At 35.2% G+C, this 25,690-nt stretch overlaps 1 protein-coding gene across 15 annotated transcripts in view; it reads right to left on the reverse strand.

Moving 5' to 3' along the window:
* Positions 1 to 25,690, reverse strand: part of HERC1 (HECT and RLD domain containing E3 ubiquitin protein ligase family member 1) — a 105,638-nt gene that overhangs the window by 59,337 nt on the left and 20,611 nt on the right. For 13 of the 15 annotated variants that reach the window (XM_082768691.1, XM_082768694.1, XM_082768697.1 and 10 more), the window contains 21 exons: positions 24,134 to 24,229; positions 23,656 to 23,850; positions 22,179 to 22,490; positions 21,447 to 21,543; positions 19,793 to 19,936; positions 18,757 to 18,884; positions 17,706 to 17,850; positions 17,440 to 17,611; positions 16,214 to 16,348; positions 14,419 to 14,584; positions 13,001 to 13,126; positions 11,689 to 11,910; positions 10,316 to 10,468; positions 10,024 to 10,156; positions 9,348 to 9,539; positions 7,886 to 8,107; positions 6,782 to 6,955; positions 4,968 to 5,082; positions 4,756 to 4,879; positions 2,697 to 2,868; positions 677 to 983 (listed from right to left, as the gene is read on the reverse strand). In XM_082768691.1, the coding sequence (XP_082624817.1) occupies positions 677 to 983; positions 2,697 to 2,868; positions 4,756 to 4,879; positions 4,968 to 5,082; positions 6,782 to 6,955; positions 7,886 to 8,107; positions 9,348 to 9,539; positions 10,024 to 10,156; positions 10,316 to 10,468; positions 11,689 to 11,910; positions 13,001 to 13,126; positions 14,419 to 14,584; positions 16,214 to 16,348; positions 17,440 to 17,611; positions 17,706 to 17,850; positions 18,757 to 18,884; positions 19,793 to 19,936; positions 21,447 to 21,543; positions 22,179 to 22,490; positions 23,656 to 23,850; positions 24,134 to 24,229 (3,530 nt within the window). The remainder of the gene's footprint in view (positions 1 to 676; positions 984 to 2,696; positions 2,869 to 4,755; positions 4,880 to 4,967; positions 5,083 to 6,781; positions 6,956 to 7,885; positions 8,108 to 9,347; positions 9,540 to 10,023; positions 10,157 to 10,315; positions 10,469 to 11,688; positions 11,911 to 13,000; positions 13,127 to 14,418; positions 14,585 to 16,213; positions 16,349 to 17,439; positions 17,612 to 17,705; positions 17,851 to 18,756; positions 18,885 to 19,792; positions 19,937 to 21,446; positions 21,544 to 22,178; positions 22,491 to 23,655; positions 23,851 to 24,133; positions 24,230 to 25,690) is intronic. The other 2 variants (XM_082768693.1, XM_082768684.1) reach the window with 2 other exon arrangements.

Here is a 25,690-nt window from a genome sequence, read left to right on the forward strand (position 1 = left end):
TCTGTTACCAAGAAGATCTTGGTTTATGGAGTATTTATACGTTCTGACCTATACACTTCTCAAATCTAATGAGCTATCTGGCTTTATTTTGTTACTCTTCCACACCTAACAACACTGTCTTGCACATGCCAAGATAGTAGGAATACTAAAATTAATCACAAATGACTATTTTTTCATAATAAGCTTTGACTCTTTTCTTTTTAAGCATATACAATGTTTTTAGACATTACAATAAAAGACATAGCTTATGGTTCAGGAAAAAACAAACCTGGTAATAGAACATCTAAACACATGAATAATTTTTAGGAAATACAATGAATTTGTACATTATCTGTACAAATTATCTGTACACCAGATGATCTGGACTTTATTACTATTCATCAATAAGCTCAACTATGAAAAACAGTATGGTCCAAAAAAAAACCAAACAAAAAAACACAGAAAACTCTTAATTGAGTAAATGTGGACAAAGAAAACTGAGAACAAGACACTGATCTCAAAACCACCACCACTACCAGCAGCAAAAAAAACCCCACACCAAACCATAAGCACTGCTCCATTTTTTTCTAAGAATCCTCAGAGGATTTTTTCTAAGAATCCTCAAAGGAAAACTGAATTATTTTGATCTGAAAAGGAAACAGAAGAGTTAAATATTTATGTATTCAGTGAACCACACCTCGTCATGAGTCCAATACTCTCAGGAGCAGTAGAGGGAGGCTGCTGTAACTGTCCATCCTCCCTTCGTTTCTGGAGTTCCTCAATAACAGGGCTCACTCCCAGGATCAACAAGGCACATCTGTGGATCACAGAGTTGCATGCAGCAGTATACACATCTTGACCTTCAGTCAGATCAGTGCTGATTCTTCGCTCCTGCTGAGACTGAGGAGGTTGGTCATCAAGTCTAGTCCCTGTCCCAGTGTTCATCCTATCTCGATCCCGACTGCGAGCTACTTCACGGGCTGATAGGAAACATTGAAATATTTCTGTAACATGCAACACAAAAAGAAGGTCTTAACTTCTAGACAAAATTACACAGAACAAAATATTCATCTATAGCTGAAGCTAAAAATGTCCCATTATGAAAAGCAACAGCTATTTTTCGAACATTAAAAGAATGCAGTAATACAAAGCTATAAGAGTAGTCACACAAACGGCTTAAATAAAGCATTTACACAATGTTAAGCTTAAAACGAAGGGGACAATACGATTTGACAGAACACTAAACACGCTTTTAATGTCTTACTGCAATCCAACTGCTACGTGGATATTATCAAAGAGAAAGAGATTTTTTTCATGCTAGCCTTTTAGCAGACATATAAAGCAATGCATCTGTAAATCTGTGTTCCTGAAAACAGCGCCTCTGTAATTCAATACTGAAACAATTTAATGCTGTTATTAGCTTTGGTTAGTACAATGAAGATGCTACCAAAATTGTCAGCCTTCACTTAATTCTTCCTTAATTCTGCTGTTGTCTTACACAGATTCTTCTAGAGAAGTGGTATGAGAGATTGCATCATCTCTGTCCAAAGAACTGAAGATCTCTTGATTTAATCATTTTAATTTTAAACATTCAGCTTCCCTTTGGAAAGTTAAAAATAATTCCAAACACTTTCTCCATTGGTGTTAATAGCTAGAAGCAGCAAGAAGTCAAAGACGGGAATTGATCAGCTTCCCTCAGGAAAAAGCAGCAAAAACATTGGATGTGCTGAGCAGGTAATGTGTACACTTTTTAAAATCATAAAGGATATGATGCCATGCTCTTCAACCACATTTTGCACTTTCAGGAAAGTCTACTACATTGTGGATATGATGACACATGATAAGGAAACTAAAGGTGTTACATATTTTGGTGTGAAAAGATCCCCAAGAGGAATATGGGAGTCCTAACAAGGAATATAAGCACTGCCACCAAAATAGGCAGTGACAGCAAAGGCCGGCAAGAGATATACATTCTAACAGTATCTAGAGGAACAGTGTTTGGAAGAGAAAAATAAATAAAGTTATGGAAAATATTCCAAGACAGACATTTTTATAGGTTATATATACATTCCACTATAATCTTCCAGTGCTAACACAACTTCTGTCTTTGAGAACGGTCTTTGGGCAACAACAGAAAAACACCTGAGTGTGACTGGATGCTGCCTCACTAAAACTGGAAGAATTAACTACCTCACTGACTCTAATTACAAGTCCAAGTCAGCGTAACAACAACAGTTTGTGAAGTTCACCTTTTTTGGTCTTTTTTTTCTAAAGAATTGAGCTTTTTTATTTTTGATTTTTTAGAAAACCCATGGGAAACTATTGCAAATGTTACAGCTATTAAACTTTGACTAAAACCTCAATGTTTTTAATAAATTCAAGATACTCAAGGATACAAATGAATTCCATCCAGTCAGTCGTCCACTGTTACAAACAGCAATTTTTTTCCAAACTTCAGAACATTACTCTTCAAAGTTTATGATGTGCAAGATTAACACATATAAATGCAGCAATAAATCCTATATATAAATACTGACCTAAAGACTTCTCTGACCCAATAAAAGCACTACTTCCTTTTATAAAAACTTCTATCAATGTTTACACAGAAAAATATTTCACAGTCTTTTCAATCCTTTTTTCCTCATTCTACTTTGAGATAAAAATATATTGTCCTTCCAAAGCACATTACACTCTTGATATACACAACTAGTACTTACTACCAGCTGTCATAACTTCATGTTCTCTTTCCTCTTCTTCGTCTTCCTGTTCTGGGTGTCCTTCTTCTCTGTCACGTTCTGCCTGCTCCTCCATTTCTGCTTCTTCATCAATTGTACGAGTAAAAGAATGCTCCTGAGTATCAATGTCAGCAGATTCTTGGTTATCTAACATCTTGATTAAAAAAAATCAAAATCTACAGTGAGTTAATTCTCACCAAAATAAAAGCTGAATATCAAAGCAGATAGGAAAAAAAAACTTCTTTACTGCCATGTCAAAAAGATATTTGTGATACTATGTGAACAGCTATTTATATTCAAAACTGTAAATACTTAAGTTGGGAAATCTGAATTTCCTCTAATGACTTGTATTCAGACTCTTTGTAGAAAAATCTCTCCTTGTACGACTTACTTGGACTTGACTGTCAAACTTTGATACTTCAATGTTTAAAAGCGTTAGCAAACATATGCTGTTACCTCATAAAATATTCTCCCTTCAAAAAGGACAGGTATGATAAAACTTACTTTGATGGACAGAATTGTGTTACAACATTTTTTATTTAAATTAATACCCAGTATGTTCCTTTTTTTTTTTTTCTTAACATTCCTGAATTCACAGAATACTCCCTATTATTTCAAAATTAAAAGATGCAACACCCCAAGATAAAATGCAGTAGAAAGGCAGTAATCTTAGAACTGTAATTTAAAAACTCTTTTTGTTTTAAGAGAGATAGCCAAGCTAGAAATTTAAACCCAAACTACTGTCCCAGCCAATTATCCTACACATGAAAGAGACAAGCAGCTCAGAAGCAACTGCTTTAGAATTATATTTTCCTACAAAAGCCCTAAGACGTAATTTGGCAATGTAACTGCTGAACAGCAGAGTACTTTCTACCTAATAAGACAGTTTTCCAATGCAGAAAACAACTGCAGACAAACTGAAAATGGCAAAGGTTTAAGTATAAAACATAATTACATTGGAGGTGTTAGAATATTTTAGAAGGTAATTCAGCCTACAAATCTTGGGCCACACATCCTACCAGCAAAACTATCAAACCGCTCCTTCTAAAGGAATTTACCCTTTCCCAAAGAACAGAAGGTCTTGGTAGCAGCAGACCATTGTTACAATTTTATTGGGACCTCTGATCTGCTGAAGTTATTCTGTAATTAAGAGTGTGTGTATCATGCAAATGCGGAACAGCTATTTTTCACAGAAGTCTTAAATATGAGATCTTTCTGATGCAACTCACCTACTACATACCTTTAGATTTACTCTGCTGCATTTGCACAACAAGCTTGAGGATTTCTAGAAGGAATGGAACTTACCACGCATGCACAATACTTTACTGTGAGCATACACAACAGCTACAGCATGAACATGAAGCAGCAGATTTACTACCTGTGTAAAATGACCACCCTGTGTATGCTTGGTGAGCCAGAGAACCACCAGACTTAATGTGTTCATACTATCCTGTGTACCCACTCTACACCCAATACTTTTAGAAGTGCTGAATCTATTGCAAACATGTTAAAACCCTACCATGAAAGGTCGGATGAAGATACAAATGCCATCTCAGAATTAAAGGGAAGAAATGGACCTATGTTATTTTAAAAAGTTTCAGTAATGCTTTATAAAACAGCTAAAAAGCCTCATAATCTTGATGCCACATAAGAACCTCCTTGATCAAAAGCATCCCACTTGTAAACAGCAATTAAAAATCCTAACAGAGAAACCTAATCCTAGTTTAAGGACTATCTTGTAATACCTAACCGTCCCCAGCATCAAGTAATTCAATGAACACTTCCAGCATCAGTTCTGACCAGGCTTAGTAGAGTGATTCAGAAGTTGCCATCATACCAGGCACTGTATATTTAATTTGAAAAATCCTCAAAGATTTTTTTTTTTTTAAACAAGGCAGAACAAAAAACCCTTCAACAAATGAAACTAATATTTGAACATCTTCACCTATGTACTGAATTCATCTGCTACTGAGGTATTTGGTAGTATTTTCTTAACACACAGGTATAGCCTGAATAACTGACAAGAGATTTACAGTCTTACCCATCTGTCTCTTGACGATGATCTAGTCTGAATAAGTTCCATGTTCTTGCAAGCAAGCAAGCGACTCCGAACTTTATAAACACAACGGTACACTTCTGCCAAGGCTTTGCCAGGCTGGTACCTACTAAAAAGACCCAAAACTGAAAAAAATTGCACAAATTTTCTTTGAAAACTTGAAATTGAGCTTTTAAAGGCAGCTTTAAGTTACTTGCCTGCTCTCCCCACAGGCTTGACTAAGTAAACTTGTATGTTTCAGAAGAGCTGCAAGAACAAATCTGGACACAGTATCCAGGAGTGATTCATTACTTAAAGTTGCAGTATCCCAATCTGAAAATAGAAAGGATTCATCAAAACCGGCTACTGATTCCAACAGATAAGTTTTAATAGACTGGTGAATATTTTTATACATTGTCAAAAACTTCTCATTTACAAGTGGATTTAATGTTTAAGAAATAAGTTTAGCATCAACAATTCATAAATGCAATGCTTCAGAGACAAGTATGTTTTGATCTGCTCAAGATGGTCACATCTAGTAGTCAGCCAAGTGAGGGCGCACAGACTGGCCAGCCAGGAACTCAGCTCAGAAGACCTGAGCTAGGTTGCACCCTCTGTTTTGGCAAGGTTACACAACTGGAGCTCTTTCCTTTATCCAGCCACTGAGTTGCAAGGAGCTCCTTTAGGAACATGCAGTATTTGAGATCTTCTGCTCTCTTAGAAGCTGTTGAATTCAGATTCAAAAATTATTTTGCAGACTCACTTATGATGAAAATGCTGTATCACCATAAGTACATACTTTAACAGACCTTAAGCACAAGCTTCACTGCTGATATCAAGGCGAGATATTTTCAGGTCTCAAATCTAAGATTCCTTCAGAATTTTCAGAAACTGACATTCTGATTTCAAAGTAATTTTTCCCCAATTTAAAAAAGGACCATAGGAAAATAATATTGTTCCACTATAAAATAACAGAACTCCCAAGCAAAACTCCACAAGGCTCCATACTTTTTCCTGCAGGGGAAAATATCTTCATAACATTATTTTTCTTATTAAGTATTATTTATGAATCCTTGAAAACTGCTTTAGAAATCATAAAAAACTATCTAGTGATTTAAGTATAAAGTTTAGTCTAACATACCTGTTCCTCAGTGAGTTCCATCACCTTGCATTTGATGCTACACTAGCCGTCACCATACAACTCTCAGTCAACTTGCAATTTAAACTGAGCAGAACCACAACAACTTTTAGAACACCCAATTCCAAAATTAAAATAATACATATTAGCTCATTCGTCTCAGATTTTTTCAGCTACACAACAGTTTTTTGTTTGTTTGTTTGTTTGTTTAACTAGTATTCCTAATTCCATGGAATTCTAGAACAGAATTCTCTGTATTGCTCTCAACAGGAACACAATACCATTTTCTGTCTTCTTAATCTGGCTAGCTTGGCCAAAGCTACAGAAAATCATCTCTGGCTCCTGCAGAAAGTTACAGCACAACAGCAATGTTCAGTAGATCTCATTAAAAGGAGACCTGGAAAGCTTGAGCATAAATGCAGACTACATGCAATAAGCATGAAGAACCATTAATACTGTAATGCCAGCCTCCTGGAGACTTAAAAAACAGAAGAGGACTTCATCCCATTCTTAGCATATTTTACAAGTTACTCCACCTTACCCCATCTCCCCCCTCCCCATTAAATTTTCTGTTTAATTGCAAGTTTCACCTTGCTCTACTGTGAAAACAGAAACACAAACACCTGAATAAGGAAACAAGACTCTTTTTCTCCTAGTTAGGAGGGGGAAAGAACATTGAACTACATGCTTGACAAATACTGGAATCAGTATCAAAAATAAGTAGCAGGAAAAAAAAAAAAAAAAAAAAAAGAAGGACCATGGAACATGACAATAAAATAAATTTATCATGTTGTAGAATTAAAAGTCATTGCCAAAGAAAATACAGGACTTTACTAAGCAAGTAGCTGAATAATGTAATATACCTTTAACATATGTGTACTTTCAACATCTTACCTTTACTAATAGCATAGTCTTGCATACTGATCCACAGGCTCCTTGCTGGCTCTTTTGTACAACCCAAGGCCAAATCAACATAGACAGTAATCTCAGGTCTCAGCTTATAATCAAACGGCTTCTGTTCCTCATTTCCAGATAAGGCCACTTCTAATAAGGAGCTCATGCATTTATCTAACAGAAGGGAAATACTTAAGGAATTAAACTCTGCAAATTTTGAAGATTATATGCATCTACCCTTACAAGTGTATAAGCATATTTCACTCTCTACTCTATTCCAGAAAAAAAAAGGAAAAAAAATAAAAATCAATACACCTCTTTGTCTGACTGCAAACTCTCATGAGATAAGGAATAAAAGCAACTCAGAGTTACCATTTGTGTAAAATGTATGGAGACTTGGAAGCATTAGCCAATCTGTTTCAAAATCATTAATCTGTATTGATTCTACCTGGCCTGTAGTCATATGCTTACAATTATTGCATCTTCAGACATGGATCCCTTTAAAACTACAATGTTTTGCAAGTAAGTCTTGAAGCAATCCACTCAGAATCAGAGGAAGGAGGAGATGTGAATTAAGAGGAACACACCACAGAATCAGAAGCATTACTCATATAGGAAAGGTTGGCTAGAAATAGTCATGCTGAGCGCTGTCAACAATTCTGGTAAATCAGGAGGACTTAATTTCTTTTGTTTTAATAATCTAATTACAATTAACAAAAATTCCACTTTGTAAGCAGAATACAATTTAAGATGATATTTTTTGATGATAAATATGAACAATGGAGCCCGTGGTTTGTCTGATAACGCTGAACATCTAACGGTAAAACAAATTTAAAAATTAACTCAGTGAAATTTCTGTTACTTCTTGCACTGAGAAATTGCATTTATTTTTTAAAATTTCTTTATGCATTTCCAACACCCTTTGTAAACTACAATATATACTTACACAGCCATATTCCATCTTCTGGTATTTCTATGTAAATAGACAATAGAGCTGAAAGATGAACCCTATGTACACAAGCTTACTCAAATGTGATCTGAAAATTTCAAAACTGAACACAAATATTTACAATGACAGTTAGATTCATGTATTTAACAGCTTACCCAAATGAGGAATATCCATTTCAACTCCATCACTGAGAAGGGGAGTTTTCAGCCAGTAGGCTGTATCTTGCTCCTCAGGGGACACTGGAGGTCCTTGAAGCATGCCACCAAGACACCGCCCAATAAGTAAAGCTACAGTCCTCTCTAGATCAACAAGCCACACCCAAGACTGGGCAGGCTGTGGTAAGGGCACTCCAGCAGGATCTATTAGTTCAGGACCACCTACAAGTATTAGCAATGAATCACCAAATTAGTCACCCATATTTAAAAATAAATACATACATAAATAAATAAATGCAATTAATAAATTTAATTGCAGATCTTGGTAACATTTCCCAGTAAATAGCTGACTAGCCTATCTGCCAACAACTTGTAGAAACAACAGTTAGAACGAATTGTTCAGTTAGTGTTTCAGTTTTATCAGCAGCAAAAGCCATGACCATTGACAGTACAACTATTCAACCTCAAAGTTGAAATGCCCTTTTAAACTTTTCCCAAACATCTATTTTGCCCAATACATATTTCTCTTTAGGTTCTGCTAAACTTGCACAGATAAATGATCCAAGCAAGAATTTCTAGTCTTCAATTTCTTGATCAAAAAGGACTACAGCAGTGCTCTCTTACAAGATGGTTCCTGAGAGTTTCTATTATTTACCTTCTTACCTCACTATGAGAGTTTATTGACTAAACTAAAATCTCATTTGGGATTTTGTCATCTTAGTATATATCCAATTACCTCCTTATCACTGATTTCTTTAATAAAGAATATTCTACAATTTTGCAACATCTTCTCAGAACCGTATGAGAAAACAGTTCAATTATGACCAAATAAAACATTTTTTTTCTGTTCTTCCTTTCAGTTACTCTGTTTACCTGAAAAAGCACAATGACATATTCCTCTGCGAACTACCTGTGCATGTTTATTTGAAATAACAGATATAAACTTTAAGCCATTACTATCCCAAAAATCTTGTTTGGTTTTATTTACTTTTCATTAAGGGATTATTGAGAAGGAATTGTAGTACAAAACTTGCTGGTATTAATGAATTACATCTTTATTTTTTCCACTCCTGATTTAGATATCTCATAGCAAGAATGCTCTTCACTGCACACCGGAAACAGTACTCAAAAGCAGAAAACTATGACAGAAATATTAATGAAAAACTCAACAAATAGCAAATAAATATAACATCACCTATCACAAATTTCTGTCACTTCATCTCCATTTTTCTATTTCATTAGAAGAATCTGGTAGTAGGTAATTAACATTTAATTGCAGCACATAACAGGAAGCAAAATTAAATTTGCACGTGAAAGTAAAAAGATCATGAGAGAATTTCTGTTCCATTTACAAGTAAAGAACAGTTATTTTCATGTATTACAAGCTTAGTATCTTCAGTTCACTATATGTGTTTCCCATACAGTTCTTGCATTACCACCCAAGCTAAGTTATTACACTTACCATGAAGTGGCCACTGTAATTCTTGATCTTCTAGAAGTGCTGCAGCAGGTAAGAGTCTATTAAGACGATCTAAAGGTGGCAACAGATCCAGCAGGTAACTCAACAAAGGACGAGCTACTGACACTGGCAGTAACAATAACGAGTTGACAATCTGAGACAACATACTACCAGCTGCAGATACATAAATTACATCTACAGAGAGAGCAAAAAAATAATAATTATATTTTGGAATATATTTATATCCTATGCACAGTTTAACAAGTCACAAAGAACAGCATAAAAATACCACATCTGTCTCAACATGTATCAAGAGCACATTTTGAGTTGCGTTTGTTTAATAACCATAAATACATTCCGTACTTCCCTTCTACACTTTCCAGTAATCTCAAAAAAAATGTACTTTTAAAAAGAATAATCTAGAACTAACAGTACTGAGACAATAACAGACAGAGACAACATCCTCTGTATTTTGTAGTTCTTCTACATGCAAGATGTCCTACCAAAAACATGAACTAGATGCTATGCTTGGGTAGATGACTCATCTCTTCCTTTGGAGGAGAGGCTTGTGATATGCATGTGTAGGGAAAATAAGGTGTTTTATTATTCAAATCTAAACAAACAAGAACTGCCCTAAGCTGCCGATATCTCCATTACTGATTTTTCCATGAACATTTACCTCTCAGTTTTTCCCCAACACTACCATTCCAAGAGCTTTCCTTAAGCAGCGTTGCGGAACGGGAATAGATATCTGTAGCATGAGGCAATAAAAGCTGAAGGTGTTTGTGAAGCAGTGCCACACTGCTGGAATTCTAAAAGGAAACAAATCACCAAACATCATAATCATGTACATGATTTTTACGGGTTCACTACCTATATAAGTTCAGTTTCCAAATACTGTTACAACATTCTGTTGTTCACACACACTGAAGCAGATTTTCCCCCTTTAAAACAAAAGTAAGGGCACATACCTCACTAACACTGTTGATGTGACAAAAAGCCAGCAATTGTTTCTGCAGTGAACATAAAAGCTCATGAAGATGTGCAGGTTGGCTGTTTTCTGATGATGATGTACCCAGTAAAAATTTGTCACTGTTTTTTTCCAGTTCTCCAAAGGCTTGATCCTATTTACCCAAAAGAAAAAAAAATAAAAGAAAAAAAAAGTCTGCAAATGCTGTAGTACTTCACTACCATCTTAAAAAAAAGCTTTTTTACCTTTAGCACATGAACCTCTGATTACTGAAGAAATCAGATAAAGTTAACTGAATCATGAGATAAACAAAATTATAGTCATTTTAAATATCATGGTAGTGATTGTGATAGCTATCAAGAGAGTATTTCTGTTCTAAAGAGGGTTATTCTCAGATGCGGAAGTATTTTTATTTCAATGCAAAGGAAGACTGGATAGCGTAACTCTCCCCACACTCTGACTTCCAAATCACAGTATGTCGAAATAAGTAATATCCCTTCAGAATTTGTTGTGGGCTGATACATAGAAATGTTTCAGATCAGAATCCTTCCTTGCTTAACCTAGGATGGCAGTAAAAGGAGCAGCAGGTAGATGGCTGCTCGACTACCTTCTGAATTCCATAGCAAAAAATGGAGATAGCTTCAAGTAGAAAATTGAAAGTAGATGAATCTATGTGACTGGTGAATGTCTACAGAAAAGAACCAAAACTACTGACCCTCACCTTCAGCGGACAGAGATACTGTGCTGGAGAATTAAAGATCTCAGGTTTCTTTTCTCTGTTATATTTAACCAGCTAGTTGAATTTAAAAAGTGCAACAGTCAGTCATTTGCGCTTATGCTTCCTTGAACTTCTCATCGGCCTATGCTATTCTACAGCTAGGAACAATAATCTGTTTGACATGCTATAATAAGATGGCTGACCTGTACTTGATGAACTACTGGCAAGGTAGTTTCCCCAGTGTCAAGTTAATTAAACAGACTTGTATTCCTGCTGTCTTTTCTCTGGTTGCTGAGACTATACTGACATAAGGGGTATCATACAACAATCTACTTACTACATGTACTGTATTCTATCTTCCAAAAAAAAAAAAAAAAGTGCAGCCAAAGTAACAGCAGTAAATTCTTCAGTCTGATATAAAATCAACTACATTCATGTAAGACAAGTTAAACAAAAAACCACCACTACAAGAACATTACATCCATAATGTCAGAGGTGGCAAACTAATTTTAGTCTATTTCCAGAGACAAATATATATGGCACTGCTGCTTTAGACAAACAAAAAGAGTAACATTTTCTGAAAACTTTTAACCCTTCCAAATATTCAGAATTCATTATCACTTTAAAAAAAAATTAAACACAAGGCCTATACATACAGTATAAAATCCCAAATTCCTTAGAAGAGTCTTCATTAAGATTTCTGCTAGATGAGTATCTGGATGACTGCTCTGGACAGTGTATGTTTGATCGGAGAGATTTCCATAGCTGATGCATAATGAGGAAGTTTCTGTGGCATCAGATGGTGAGCTATATCCAAGCAGGGAAGCTACATGGGTGTGATCTTGCAAGCTTGTCAAAATAATATCCAATTGCATTCTCTAAAATAAAAATAAAAATCAGTAATAGAGAACAGATAAATAAATTCAATTTGATAACCATACCTAGTAAAAAATCTGAGCTTGAAGAAGAGAAATCAAGACACTGGACCAATGCTTTCTTCAGCTGTTTTTTGTTTTTTTCTTTTTTCCCTGTTATTCTGATTTATACACAGGGAAAAGTAAAGGCGTAAAAAGTGGAACAGGCATAGAATAGATGAAGAGAGGTAGCAGATACAGAGTAACATCCCCCACTGTTACCAAGAAAAACTCAACTTGTCCAGAAAAAAACTAAACTTGTTCTAACCTAGTAATTTTCAGTTTGTTTGTTGTTATTGTTGTTTTGTACCAGTATTAATCTTCAGAAATCTTTAGGAAATTAGAATCACAAGATTCTTCTTCATAGTTCAATAAACTATACAGTTAAACTAAATAACCTGTTCAGAACTAAACTTCACTAAACCAGTCTATTCCACAGTGTATAAAACAGAGGACTTCACCAAGATGTTCTTCTGTGTACAGAATTGAGTAATAGTTACTCTTCTTTTTAAATCTGAAACTACTGATGTAGCTTCAGCCATCAAGGACAGGAACAGAGGCTCCTTATTTCCTTCTGTTTGGAGGGTACTGGGTAAGCCTCCTAACCTGCATAAATTCCTGGTCTTCACATTCATCAAGAGAGAAAAAGAAAAAAATTTACATCCCAGTCAACTTCGCAAAGCAGGGTGAAATCTATGTAAGGAAAAACATTTTGCATGTATTCTTCCAAGAAAATAGTTAACCTTCAGTTTGCATAACTTGTTAGATCATGCTATTATTCAACGATATCTAACCTTCAAACTTGTCTAGACATGTTAACATAGAAACTCCTAATTTTTTTTGTAGTCTAGCTTCACATGAGAAAACATGTAGTGCTCCTTACCTTGCTAGATTTTGATTTAGCCAGGCTACATCGTTTAAGTTGGGCTTTGCAGAACATTCCATCAACAACATGCATGTACAACATTTCATGCACTTTACAAATAAGGCTCACCTCACTCTTCAACCCCCCCCAGTTGCTCCCAAAGCACAGACTATTTTTCCTTGACCCTACCTGTCCTTTTGATAAGCTTTCCCATCTATCAGGACCTTGGGGTAGAAGAGAATGTAGCAATTCCATTCTTTCTCGCAATGGAGGAAGTAGCATAGTTGCTCCTACTGAGAGAGTTTCAATTACAACCTAAAATTAAAGTAACAGAAAATATTTCTTTGGCAGGGGGTAAAAAAAAAAAAAAATCAACTTACAGAACATCACACACAATGTATCCAAAACATCCACTTTACATCAGATTTCTAACACAAAATAGCAAATCAATCTTTCATTACAGGATGAAAAGATACACAGGACATTGAAGGAGTGAAATGAGACCAACATATTGGCAAAATACAAAATTTTTGTACGTTGCTGTTTCCTCAATGACTGAGATCTTAAGAGAGGGCAGTTCAGTTTAATCAGTCCGCAAGATTAATATTTTTTAGTAAAATTTCAAGATAGACCATGTCCTGCTCCTATTACCAATTAAAGGTTATCTAATACACAAATGTATCTCTAGCAATTGAGTGTATACTGATGACTTTCAGATGAAATCATACACATAGCAAAGTTTCTCTGAATATAAAATTAAATTAAACTTCAGAGCTACACAAGTTCATCCCATTTTAAAGGCAATATGAAGAGGCAAAACTTCCTAATTGATAGCTGAAAAATTGTTTCTATATGAGAACTGTGAATTTTCAATATATGTAAAACAATCTTCACAGTATTTTTCAGCAATTTTCCATATTGCTATGGACTTGTGAAATTAAGTGCTCTGCTCTAAAACTTCAGTCCCATGTAATTTATTTATTTTTTTAAAACCACAAACGCAGGCTGAGAGTATAAGCTATTTCTTTACTAGGGACACCAAAATATTAAACACATGCTCTTGCTATTTTTGGCATATACTCCATATAATAAAGTGTGAGGTTCTGTTTCATTTAAACACACCCCAAAAGCTATTTGACCATTAGTTACTTTTGTTCACAAGCAAACTACCCAGCACTCTTTCTTCAAAGCTGGCAAAAAGTTACAATGAAGCTGAAAGCTTGACTTTTTAAGGCCCTACATAGAAACTACAGGTTTCCATGATACATTTTACATTTATTTCTTACTCATGTTAATTATCCCACAACCTAAAAGGTTTTAGGTTCATTATTGCAATTACATAATAATTAAAATGCTAGGGAAAAAAGCAGCTACTTGAAATTCCCAAGCATATGTTCTCCTCTGCTTTCAGATTATAAAACCTGATGGTGAGTAATTAAAAATAATAATAATAATAAAAAAATTAACATGTAAAATTGTTAAGTCAGAATTGTGTTCGTAGTGCCAATTTTAGAAAATCCAAGTACAAAATTTCTAATTACACCATCAAAGAAAGTAAGAAAGAAGGAAAAAGTAGACTTTTTACATGTAAACAAAGTATTACTGACTTCTTGAATTTCATCAGGGACAGAAGAGTCCATCAGTCTGAACAATAAATTTCGAAGTGGACCGGCTTGCCGACCAAGAATGCTAGTAGCTACACCTCCAGCCAGTGCAAGTGCAAGATGATTAGAAAGCAGCTTCAGGCATAATTTAAGAAAACTGTGATGTTCCCTGTAAAAAGAAATATATCACTGATGATCTTTGTTATTGTTAGCATTGCTCCTTCTTATTTTTTTCTGCACTAAGCTTTTCACACTAACATTTTAATGTTGCAGACCAGAAAGGTAAGTAAACTATAACTAGGACTTCACATAAATTCCTCTGAAAACCTGCTGTTAATCTGCACAGAAAAGCGTCTTTGCAGACAATGGTTCCAAGGAGCATTCAGTTTAGAAAAATAGTCCCATGAATTAAAAGGTAAAATCTTTCCAAAATACATAAACAGATACACAGACAAACAAATATATTCCTCACATAAAGAAAAAGATCAACTGTTTAAGAAGTAATAAATGTACTCTTCTCTCAGAAGATTTAGCAATAAAACAATCACGTTAAAAACAAAAAGACTGGATATTAATTTCTGGTCTTCCTTGAAAAGTCTTGGTGGTGGTTTTTTTGTTTGTTTGTTTGTTTATTCGTTTTTTTAAATAAAGAGAAAAGTTTCAAAAGAAACATAGAATCAAAGAATATCCCAGCTTGGAAGGGACCCATAAGGATCATCAAGTCCAACTCCTGGCACCACACAGGTCTACCCAAAAGTTTAGACCATGTGCCTAAGTGCACAGTCCAATCGCTTCTTGGTGCAGTGACTACTTCCCTGGGGAGCCTGTTCCAGTGTGCAACCACCCTCTCTGTGAAGAACCTCTTCCTGATGTCCAGCCTTAACTTCCCCTGTCTCAGCTTAAAACCGTTCCCGCAGGTCCTACCACTGGTGATTAAGGAGAATAGGAAGCTGTAGAGTGCACTGAGGTCCCCCCTCAGCCTCCTCTTTTCCAGGCTGAACAGGCCCAGTGACCTCAGCCACTCCTGATACGTCTTCCCCTCTAGGCTTATCTTCATAGCCCTCCTCTGGACGCTCTTCAACAGTTTTACATCCTTTTTGTACTGTGGTGCCCAGAACTGCACACAGTACTTGATGTGAGGCCGCACCAGCGCAGAATGGAGCCGGACAATCACCTCCCTCGACCAACTGGCGATGCCGTGCTTGATGCACCCCAGGATAAGGTTGGCCCTCCTGGCTGCCAGGGCACACTGCTGGCTCATATTCAACTTGCAATTGACCACAACCCCCAGATCCCTCTCTGCGGGGCTGCTCTCCAGCGTCTTGTCACCCAGTCTGTATGTAAAGCCAGGGTTGCCCTGTCACAGGTGCAGGACCCAGCACTTTCTCTTGCTCTTGGTTTTTTTTTGTCTTAGCTATCAATAAGTTAGTCAGCAGGCATCCACCGAAACTGGCTAGAGGGGAAAGAACTGGAAAGCAGAAACAATGCACAGAAACCATAAATGCACTTAAATTATATAGAAAAATGCGTTTTAAAGGATAACTCTGAAAGAAAAGTTCAGTTTAAAAGATACGTTCAAAATTAAAATAAATTCCAGACACTTGCTACACTTGAGGTACTGCAAAGTTCCTATTTTATACAAGCAAACAAAAGGCACCTGAAAGAGCTAAACTGGTAAACCAGACTTTTGTTTGTTAAAGGCTGGCTAGGACTAAACCACACACCGCTGATGTGGATTAAAGAAATTACAAAACGAGAACATTGCATGAGTTACATGTAATGTTACATTACATCATACCTTGATGAAGGAAAAGGAAGAGGGGGGATTTCACTGTTAATTTTGTCACAGTAGTGCTCAAGAAAAGAACGAAGATGTGAAAAGGTACTTTCTTCAAGGTCTACACAATAGGGTCTGTGCCATGCCACAACTTGCCTAGAATCGAACACCAAAATAAGTCAACTATTAAAAATATTCTAATTACTGTAACAAATTAGCAGTTTAAGCAGGTTAAGTGAGTACATGCTTGAGCTAACCGATTTTTTTCTTACAACAAACTAATATGACGTAGGCAGACTAACTTCCTTACCCTTGCAGGCATTTTCTACTCTTTTCCATAAAAGTCTTCACAAAACAAACACTGTTCATTTATAAACAAAATATCTACAGTGCCACAAATATAAAAACATCTGCTCTGTGCAAAAGCTGACAAATACTCACAAAGCTGTTTTAGTATAAATTCCAGATTATAACGAGATTTTAATACAATATAGGTAGAATTCAAAAGGGGTATTACCACTTAGTACTATTTGAGTTTAGTGGCTTTTCTAAGATAGCTCCCTTTAAAACACGGCATCTTGAAATACTGTCTGAAATATCTTCCAAACAGTAAAAGAACTCTTCTATTCCTTTGTGGTAGTCCATATGTAACTCTGAAGTTTATCAGCTCAATTTAATTACTTGATCATGCCTGTGGTGTAATGAAGCATTATTTCAGGTACTGTACATTAATAACCAAACTATTTATTTAGGTGACTGATTTTAGTCCAGCTTAACTTATAGCTATTCAGAAATTTATTAAGATGTTCAAGTCCACATCTAGTAATTTATCTGAGCTTCCCCATTTCCTAAAGTCTTACGCTTAGTTTCCTCTTTGTTATACTGAAGGAAACTACATAAACTACAGGAAATGCAGTCAGAAGCACAGAATAAAGATCTACCGTATTGTTTGTCCTCACATTGCCTAACTTTTTGATTTTTCATAAAGAGGGCTTATTTTTGCCTAATAGCAGATAAGAAATCTTCATATAAAAGTCTTAGTATCCAAATTAGTGGTGCTGTTATGTTATCGCTTCTTCTAATCTCTAACAGTTGAGAGATTAAAAAGACACTGAAGTCCAAAACATTACAAGCAGAATACTTCAAATACATGATGTGATTAGCACCTTCAGGAGTATTACATGTATCCCAAAGGCTACCTGTTTAAAAAAATAATAATTGTACTTGTCCCCAAGCATCACTGTTACCTGTCTCTTGGAAGAGCTGTCCATGCGAGGCTATGGGAGGTTCCAGCTGAAATCTGTTGAATTGCAACTCCATCTAAACCACTTACTTTCTTTGGTTTAGTAATGGGACCGGTAGAGTTTCCCTGACCACACTGTCCCATTGAATTGTTACCCCAAGCATAAACTTCATTATCTATAAAGTAAATAAAGTAAAAAACAGAATCTGAGATATAACTGCTTCTGACTGTAAAGGGAGATTACAGATTTTTACACTTTACTTATCTTACCATGAGAAAGTGCCAAACAGTGACTGTCACCAATTGAAATATCAACTATTCTTGTAGCAGCCAGCTCTTCAATAAGCTTCGGTCTGAGAGCAGTTGCCTCAGACGAGCCACAGCCAAGGCATGCACCACAGCCCCATGCATAAACCTAGAGCAAACAAAGTCACAAAATATCAGTATCAAATTAGTATTATTGGTGACCATCAACAGAACACTGCATAACCACTTTCACAGTAACTACAATTACATTTTCATCAAAACATACATACTACTTTCATCACTAAAATACATTTCACATAGTCTACATTTATTCCCTCCAGCCACTCACTGGATACAGAGTGCATCAGCTGGGAGGCTGTTTCAAGAAACAAAACCACTAAGTAAACTTCAGCATTCTTGATCCACACTTCACAAACACACTGTCTTTGAATCACGCTGAGGTCAGGTTCAGTTAGGTTACATGTCTGGAAATGTTTGTTGTATTACATGTATATACATCGTGCCAGTAAAGGCCCCCTTTACCAACTAACATTTATTTCCAGGCTTTCCTGAGATATTTTGGATTGGAAGTATAACAGTTAACACTTATATTCTAAAACATGTATTTTTAAAAACTACTAAATTTATTTAAAAACTAAATTTATTTAAAAACTGGTGCCTAAATAAGCATCTGAATTGTTTAATGGATGAAACATGAAGTGCATTTCCTTGCTTTTTGCTTCCCGAAACCACTTTGCTTAGTGAATTTGATTTGGTTTTGCACTTTTGATTTAGTTTTACATTTATTAACCTAATACGAATTAATTTTTCTGTGGCTAACCAAGACTCTTGGAATTTGTACTTTTACATGACTCTTCAGCACATTATGAATTAATCTAGCCTATTAGGATCTCAGTACTTTTAATCAATATCTAATTGGGAACTTTAACTGGTGTTTAAGAACTAGCTGTATATTTTCTCAACAGCCAAAATAATGAATGCTGAAATAAACCCATGCTGTCTTCTTCTTACATACCAAATCTCATCATTTGCGTGAAAACTTATTTTTGCCTACCTGTCCTGTTGATGTTAAGGCAAGCGAAGACTGGCTTCCAGCACAAACTTTACGAATAAACATTCCTTGCAAGGCTTCTATAACTTTAGGTTTATATACTCTGTTTGTATCTCCATGACCAAGTTTGCCTACAAAAGGAAGAAATACAAATGGGAAGTATTTCTGGAGTATTACAACTATCCGAAGTACCCCAAAAGAATTATTTTCAGATTTCCAAAAATGTCAAGGCATGCTATTAAAATTAGCACATTATTATTTTTATAAAACATACTCTCTTTCAAATACAATAATTACAGACTTCAGGAAATAAATATTTATTGTAGTGTCCTTATAAATGGAAATATCAATTCCATATAACTGCAGTATTCATTTCCTTCTACTTAATTGCTAAAGCCTTCCAAGGCACTAAACCTACCATATTTGTCCCAGATTAAAAAAAAGTTCTCTCTCCTTGTTTATAAAATCATTTGGAAAAAAAAAAGCCAACACGCTTTTCTACATTTTTTCTAACAGCCGTGCGCACTTGTATCTTAAACATTAATAGTTCAATTCCCCTTTACTTCCCCTTTAACTTGAAAACAGATCTTCTCTACACATCCACCATTTTTAATCAATGACCTTAAAACAAAGACTATCATTACAGTGGCTTTGTAAAGTGGCGTTGTGGTGCTTCGCTGCCTACTGGGGGTAAATCAACAACATGAACAAATACATTTTTGGCCATATCAAGTAAGCAGGCTTATTTGAAAGTTATCTGCAAGCAAAGCATTTCTTCCAAAATCATTTACATATGATTTTAGGTTTCTTCTTTTCCCTTCAGATATCTGAAAATCCATTTTTAAAGTCTATAATCTTGCAATTAAGCTTTAAATACTGTATTCAGATTTTACTAAAATCTTGCCTTGAACAGCTTCTTGAACCCAATGGCAAAAAAAAAAAAGCAAACAAAACACCGACCAAACCTGCAAGGAGTATTTAGACTATACAGTAACTGGAATACAGTGAAAATTAATACCGAAACATTAGTTTTACCTACCATTATCTCCTCCTCCAAAGGACCATACTGTTCTGCCATCTTTGGACAGAGCTATTGTGTGTGAACTGCCACAGGAAACCTCTCCTACATTACTAATATCTTTTACTAAAGTAGGAATGTTGCGACTGTTGCTGTCACCGTGACCTAAGAAAAACAGAAACATTCATTTTCTTTTTGTGAAGATTTAAGATCCTATCGTGGTTTGTAATTCCAGCAAAATTTAGCAAAACCCATGGAAATTGTAATCATCGCAATTTAAAATTTCCGCCCACTTTTTGGAAAGATTTTTAGTAGTGTCAGGAAGATATCTGTAGTAAGGTTAATAAACATTTCATTTTTATAAGACAAACTGCAGAACACTTCTTCATAACTTACTACCGCTAAATAATTTTTTACCTGGTTTATAAGAAATAAAAAGAATTACTAGTATAACTGCCATTAATACTAGTTGACAAGGTAGCTATCCTTCCTAATACTGGGCAGCACATATGCTGAACAGCATAAGGAAACTGAAATAGGGGCAATTCTTACTACTATCAATAAAAGCAAACGTTGTGCACAGATGAATGAAAATAGCAAAGTAGACCTTTCTATATAGTCCTCTCTGCAGAAACCTAACACATTACAGTATCACCTAACTTGACAGAAAAAAAATACTGTATGGCATCCGTAAAGGACTGAATGCGAAGGAATTACTATGGCCTAATTAAATGCTACTTTTTAGCTACACACCAGAACACACCACTACACAGTTCAAGTTACCCTACGCATGTAAAAAGACCACATTAACCCAAAATTCATTAAGAACTTTTCTCGTAAGTTCCTCCAAAAATAATACGTTAAACCTGTAACCTAGTGTGTCTCCTAACAGTAGGGCTACAGCTCAGCAATTCTGTGATTCCCTTGAAAATCTCTGACGGACTAAATTGTAAAACAACATCCTCCTCATGTTTTGTCTCTGCAAGTTGCTTGCTTTCACCACTCTACTTGGGAGATCATGACATTCAAATCAAAGACAATAGAAGGAAACTAAAGTCCAACTTAGAGCAATTTTCTGTGCAAAATCTGGTATTTCAACAGACCCTGCTTGAGAAGGATAGTTTTATACTAGGCATGCAAGCTGTACAATAAAGATGATGAAATAGATAAAAGTGAAATTAAAAAAGATAGAAATGCTGTGTTCATCATTTCAGTTAGATTTATTTTTTTAGGCAAAATGACAAAGCCATTTTGGGAAACTCAAATGTCAAGTTTCTTTATTAATATCGCATTAGAATCAGACCCCTGATATTATTTGCCAGTTATTCATGACTGCTTAAAAACCATCCTATCATCTCTATATTACGTTCATCTAGAGCTCTAGTTTATTTTAAATACCTGTTGTTTACATTTAAGTGGCAATGGCTATCATATATAATCTTATAATGAATGAACTAAGTTTTCTTGGAAAATAATCATAGAATATTTATAGAATTAACTGCACTGAAATTTTTAATAGCCTTTACACTAGTATTTATATTCATCTATACACACGCACACCTTTGTATACATGTGCATATGTATTTATATTTAGAAGGGACAGTAAGAGAAAAAAGCAAGTATCTATAGCATCATTACTAGACACAGGAATTCTTTCAAAAGTATTGAAAATTACCTAATCTTCCAAAGTCTCCTTCCCCCCATGTGTATAGCTCTCCATCTTCAGTAACAGCAGCACTATGCCTGTATCCAGCTGATACACATACAACAACCTAAGACACATGTGAAAATAGTAATTACATTTTTTAACAAATAGGAATTTTGAAATCTTATGAAAGTCAACTTTCAAAAGGAGTCATTATACATCTACGCTTGTGCAGAGCAAGTACACAGCCAAATTAATTTTTGCGAAGTTTACGGCTTAGGATTTGGTAAGTGGAAGTCAGTACACATAGAGGTAAGTTTATCTATAAATAGGTCATGATTTATTTAACATAACAATATCCCAGCCTTACACAGTAGCAGAAAGAAGCAAAAGCAGGTGTTTAAAACATTGGCTAAGACATCAACATATATGGAAAAGAAGGCCTTTTTGGACAATACAAATGAAACCACTAAAAAGTTGCATGTGAAAAGTCATGATGTTACAGCTAACAAAAGCAATGTTCTTCTGAAACATCACTGCACTTCAACAAAATCATGTAAGCAAGTTCTAGTAGTGCAAGAAGGTTTATCAACAAAGCTATTGTCCAAATCACATGCCTAAAGGCAACAAACAAGTTAAAGTGCTTTCCTGAAACAGATCTAACTTCAAATAGAAGTTTACATAAAACACAGAATCTTAAGATTTTATATATTTCAATTTTTAAATAGAACAAACATAGGTGTGCTCCTATACAAAACATACCTTCCCTTGCAGAGGACCCTGAATAAGCTTGGGATATTTCTGAGTTGAGCTATTTCCATGACCCAGTTTTCCGTAGTCACCATCACCCCAGCTGAAGACTTCCCCTTCTGTTGTAAATGCTAGAGTGTGCCCATCAGATCCTTTTGAAGATGATACTTTTTTAATAGATCTATGAGGCTCAAAAGTCAATTTCTTCAATGTAGACTGGTTATTAGAATCACCCAGTCCTAGTCTCCCATAACTGCCTTTACCACAGGCTCTAACAGAACCATCTGTAGAAATTACAAAAGTACAATATTGTCCAGCTTCAATCTATAAACAAGAAAGGTAAAATATTAAAAAAAAAAAAAAAAGAAAGAAAGAAAGAAAAAAGAAAGATTAGATAAATGTAGAAACCATCTGTAGGTCTTAAAGCATGTATTTTTGAACAGAATGTCAAGTTTCTTTCTATATCCCTTTCATATAGTATAACATAAAAACTAAGGAGAGTTAAGACTCCAGCAAGCAATAAAATTCTAATCCTTGAAAAATACTTGATGAAATTATTTTCTTTATGTTGAGGACATAAATAGCGATTAAACGGTTCTTATTTGCATCTCTTCTATAGACTGCAGAACTCAGGCTGCTTTCAGATCTCCTAGACCCATGAAATGGACAGTCTTTGAAGATACATTAATTTATTACGATTAAAAAGACAAAGTAACTCATTCCACTCCTGTTTTGTTTCAGCTCAGGTTTTGGGGTGTGTGTGTGTGGTTGTTTTTTTTTGTTTGTTTTGTTTTGTTTAAATGCATAAGCTTGCTTTATGATTCCTGGTCCTAGAGTTCACTGGCATATACAATGAATCAGAGAAGTCAACAAAAACAATTTCAGAAAATGTACCTAAATTGTTTAGTGACCCTGAAAAATGCTTTTACTTAAGTCAACAGTGCAAAGCCAATACAGCAACAGAAAAGCAAACTATTCTGTGTCACGCATCAATAGAAGTGCTACACTGCAACTGCACAATCTGTGACTGAGAGCAGAAAGAGCATACTGTATATTGATTTTCAGAAAGCTAATTAAGGTTTCTGTGCCAGCAGTTAGCCCTGTTTGGACTTTTAAATGAGACATACTTGATGTGAAAAACACCAATGGAAAAGATGATTAAGTACTTAAGCTATCTTTTAAACAACAGTGATAAAAACCTACAGGCAAGCAAATTCCTCTCTAGAAATGCATTTCATTGTAAATTAGATAATTCAGTCTTTCTTCTTACATTGATATTGATGTATGTGCATCATTAAAAAAGAAACAGAATCCTTTTTCCAGGCATCAATAAAAGTAGTGAGATATTTTCTGTAAAGTAACTCGTGTGGTTAATTCTTGTACCTTTATTACAACTTTGGCACTTAGAAATTAAGCATTACTTTCCCGTTTCATGCTGTAACTACGAAGGTGTTAGGTTTTACACTGTACTGTTATAAATGTCACTCACAGTCTGTGCATCAGAAAAACTTGGAGCAAGCTTGGGTTGAAGTATTTTCTCTTGAGTTCCTTCTACCAGTTGATGACTGCTGTTGCTACCCCAAACATAAACTTCACAGGTCTCAGAAACAATGGGAGCATCACCCGTTTGAATGCTGTCAGGGCTGGCACATGTTCTTGAGTAGTCTGATGCCATTCGACAAACCTATTAAAAAGAAAGATTTATTACACAGTGTATTTTCATTTATCTCCCTATAATAGTGTTTGATGCAACTTAAATTTCTTTTTGGTACAACATTGCCTAAAACACAAATCATCACCTTACCATCAGTAACTTTTCCAAATTACTTTGTTTTTCTGCATCTTAGCTTTTCACCTTGTTTTGGCCTTCCTCTTCCGCTCCAGGATAACTCAGCACAGACTCAACCCCATCCAAACATACACATCAATCAGATGTAAAGTACAGTTACCTTAAATTCACGACATACCTCTTCGAATAAACACAGAGCTGCCTCATAAAGAGAACATAAGCCATCAGACGTTCTAGTTGGCTCTCTCCATTGGCTCCGGTCAGCAGATGATCCCTACAATTTTTAAGTGTTATTGTGAGAAAAATGCTTCCATATAGCAACAGTGCTACAGTACAAAATACAGTAGGGATTTGTTGTTAGAGTATGTATGACATCTCCATACATTTTAGGGTAACAAAAATGTGACAAGTGTTCGTTGAACATTCTTATTTATCCATTTTTGTGAAAATACTTGGGTTTAGAGTTAATTTTTCCTAATACAGTTTTGTTCTTAAATGCATTTTATTTGTGTTCATTTTAAAATGATTACTAGTTAAATCATAAATCAGTAACCATCATTATTTTTATGCCCACATTACCTCTACATTTTGGTTTGTAATTTTATATCTAGTTAAAAAAAAAGAAAACACACACACAAACACAACAGATAAAGTTCAGTCCTGCTACTGCCACACTTCTCTCCTACTTACCCTTAGGCTGGAAAAATACGGAACCAAACAATTTGTTCTGGCAATCCACTCTCTCTTCCCTTTCATCTTGCAAAAGCCACATATCCTAGCATGCAATGAGTTTGTAACCTATACACCAGAATCCTTCACTGATATAATATAGATGCTATACATCTTTCCTCAGTCAAAAGAATAAAACTTACCTAACACAGCAGGCTTACATTCCTAAAGAAAGCAGATTTTAACAACAGAATTGGTGTGAAGGAAGGATCTGCTACTGGCTAATGTGAAAACAGATTACGTTCAGAATTTTAAAAGCCCTATTAGAATCAAAGCAACACTTTAAAGAGTTGGTCCCATCTAGAATTTGACACAAGTCCTCCATTAAAACACTGAATAGCAGTAATAAAACTACAAATAGCTCTACTCCTTCCTATAAATATGAACATAAACTAAAACATAAACAGTATATTACTAAGTTGTGTTACTGTATGGCTAGAATTTTTTCCTATAGTTTAATAATAGGATTTCAGTAGTCTGCACAAAGGAAACTAGAGCTGCTCATCAACCACTCTAGAAACAGAATTTTGTATTTCTTTAAATTTTTAATTAAAAAAAAAAAAATGCATTTTTTAGTAAGTATTGGAAAGTTGAGAGGGGAGAGAAAAACAACCGCACTTCAGGGAAAAAGTTGTTCCCTGTTCCAGTGAGTGTATGAGGCAGAAGCTTACTACAGCTGTCAATTGCACACTGTGCGTTAACTTCATAACTTTAAAAATATTCATCTAGGATGAAAAGTAAGCATTCAAATGACAAAGCAAGCCACATGCCTTATTTACAAACAATTTAGTCCGTTTTCATAGGGTATAAATTTCCAAGCAGTAGGAGAAATGCTAAACATCTCAAATCTTACTGATTCTCTAAAAATGTATAAACAGAGAGGTGAAACTTTGAAAAAGTGTATTGCAAAACTCTGCATTGTGAACAAATTCAACAAAGCAAGCCTTAGAAACAATTTCATACTTTTTAACTCTTTTGTTGTCATCTTATCTTAAATATAAAATGC

This window comes from Aythya marila (genome assembly GCF_965140915.1).
Source record: "Aythya marila genome assembly, chromosome: 11".
Classification (NCBI taxonomy): Eukaryota; Metazoa; Chordata; class Aves; order Anseriformes; family Anatidae; genus Aythya; species Aythya marila.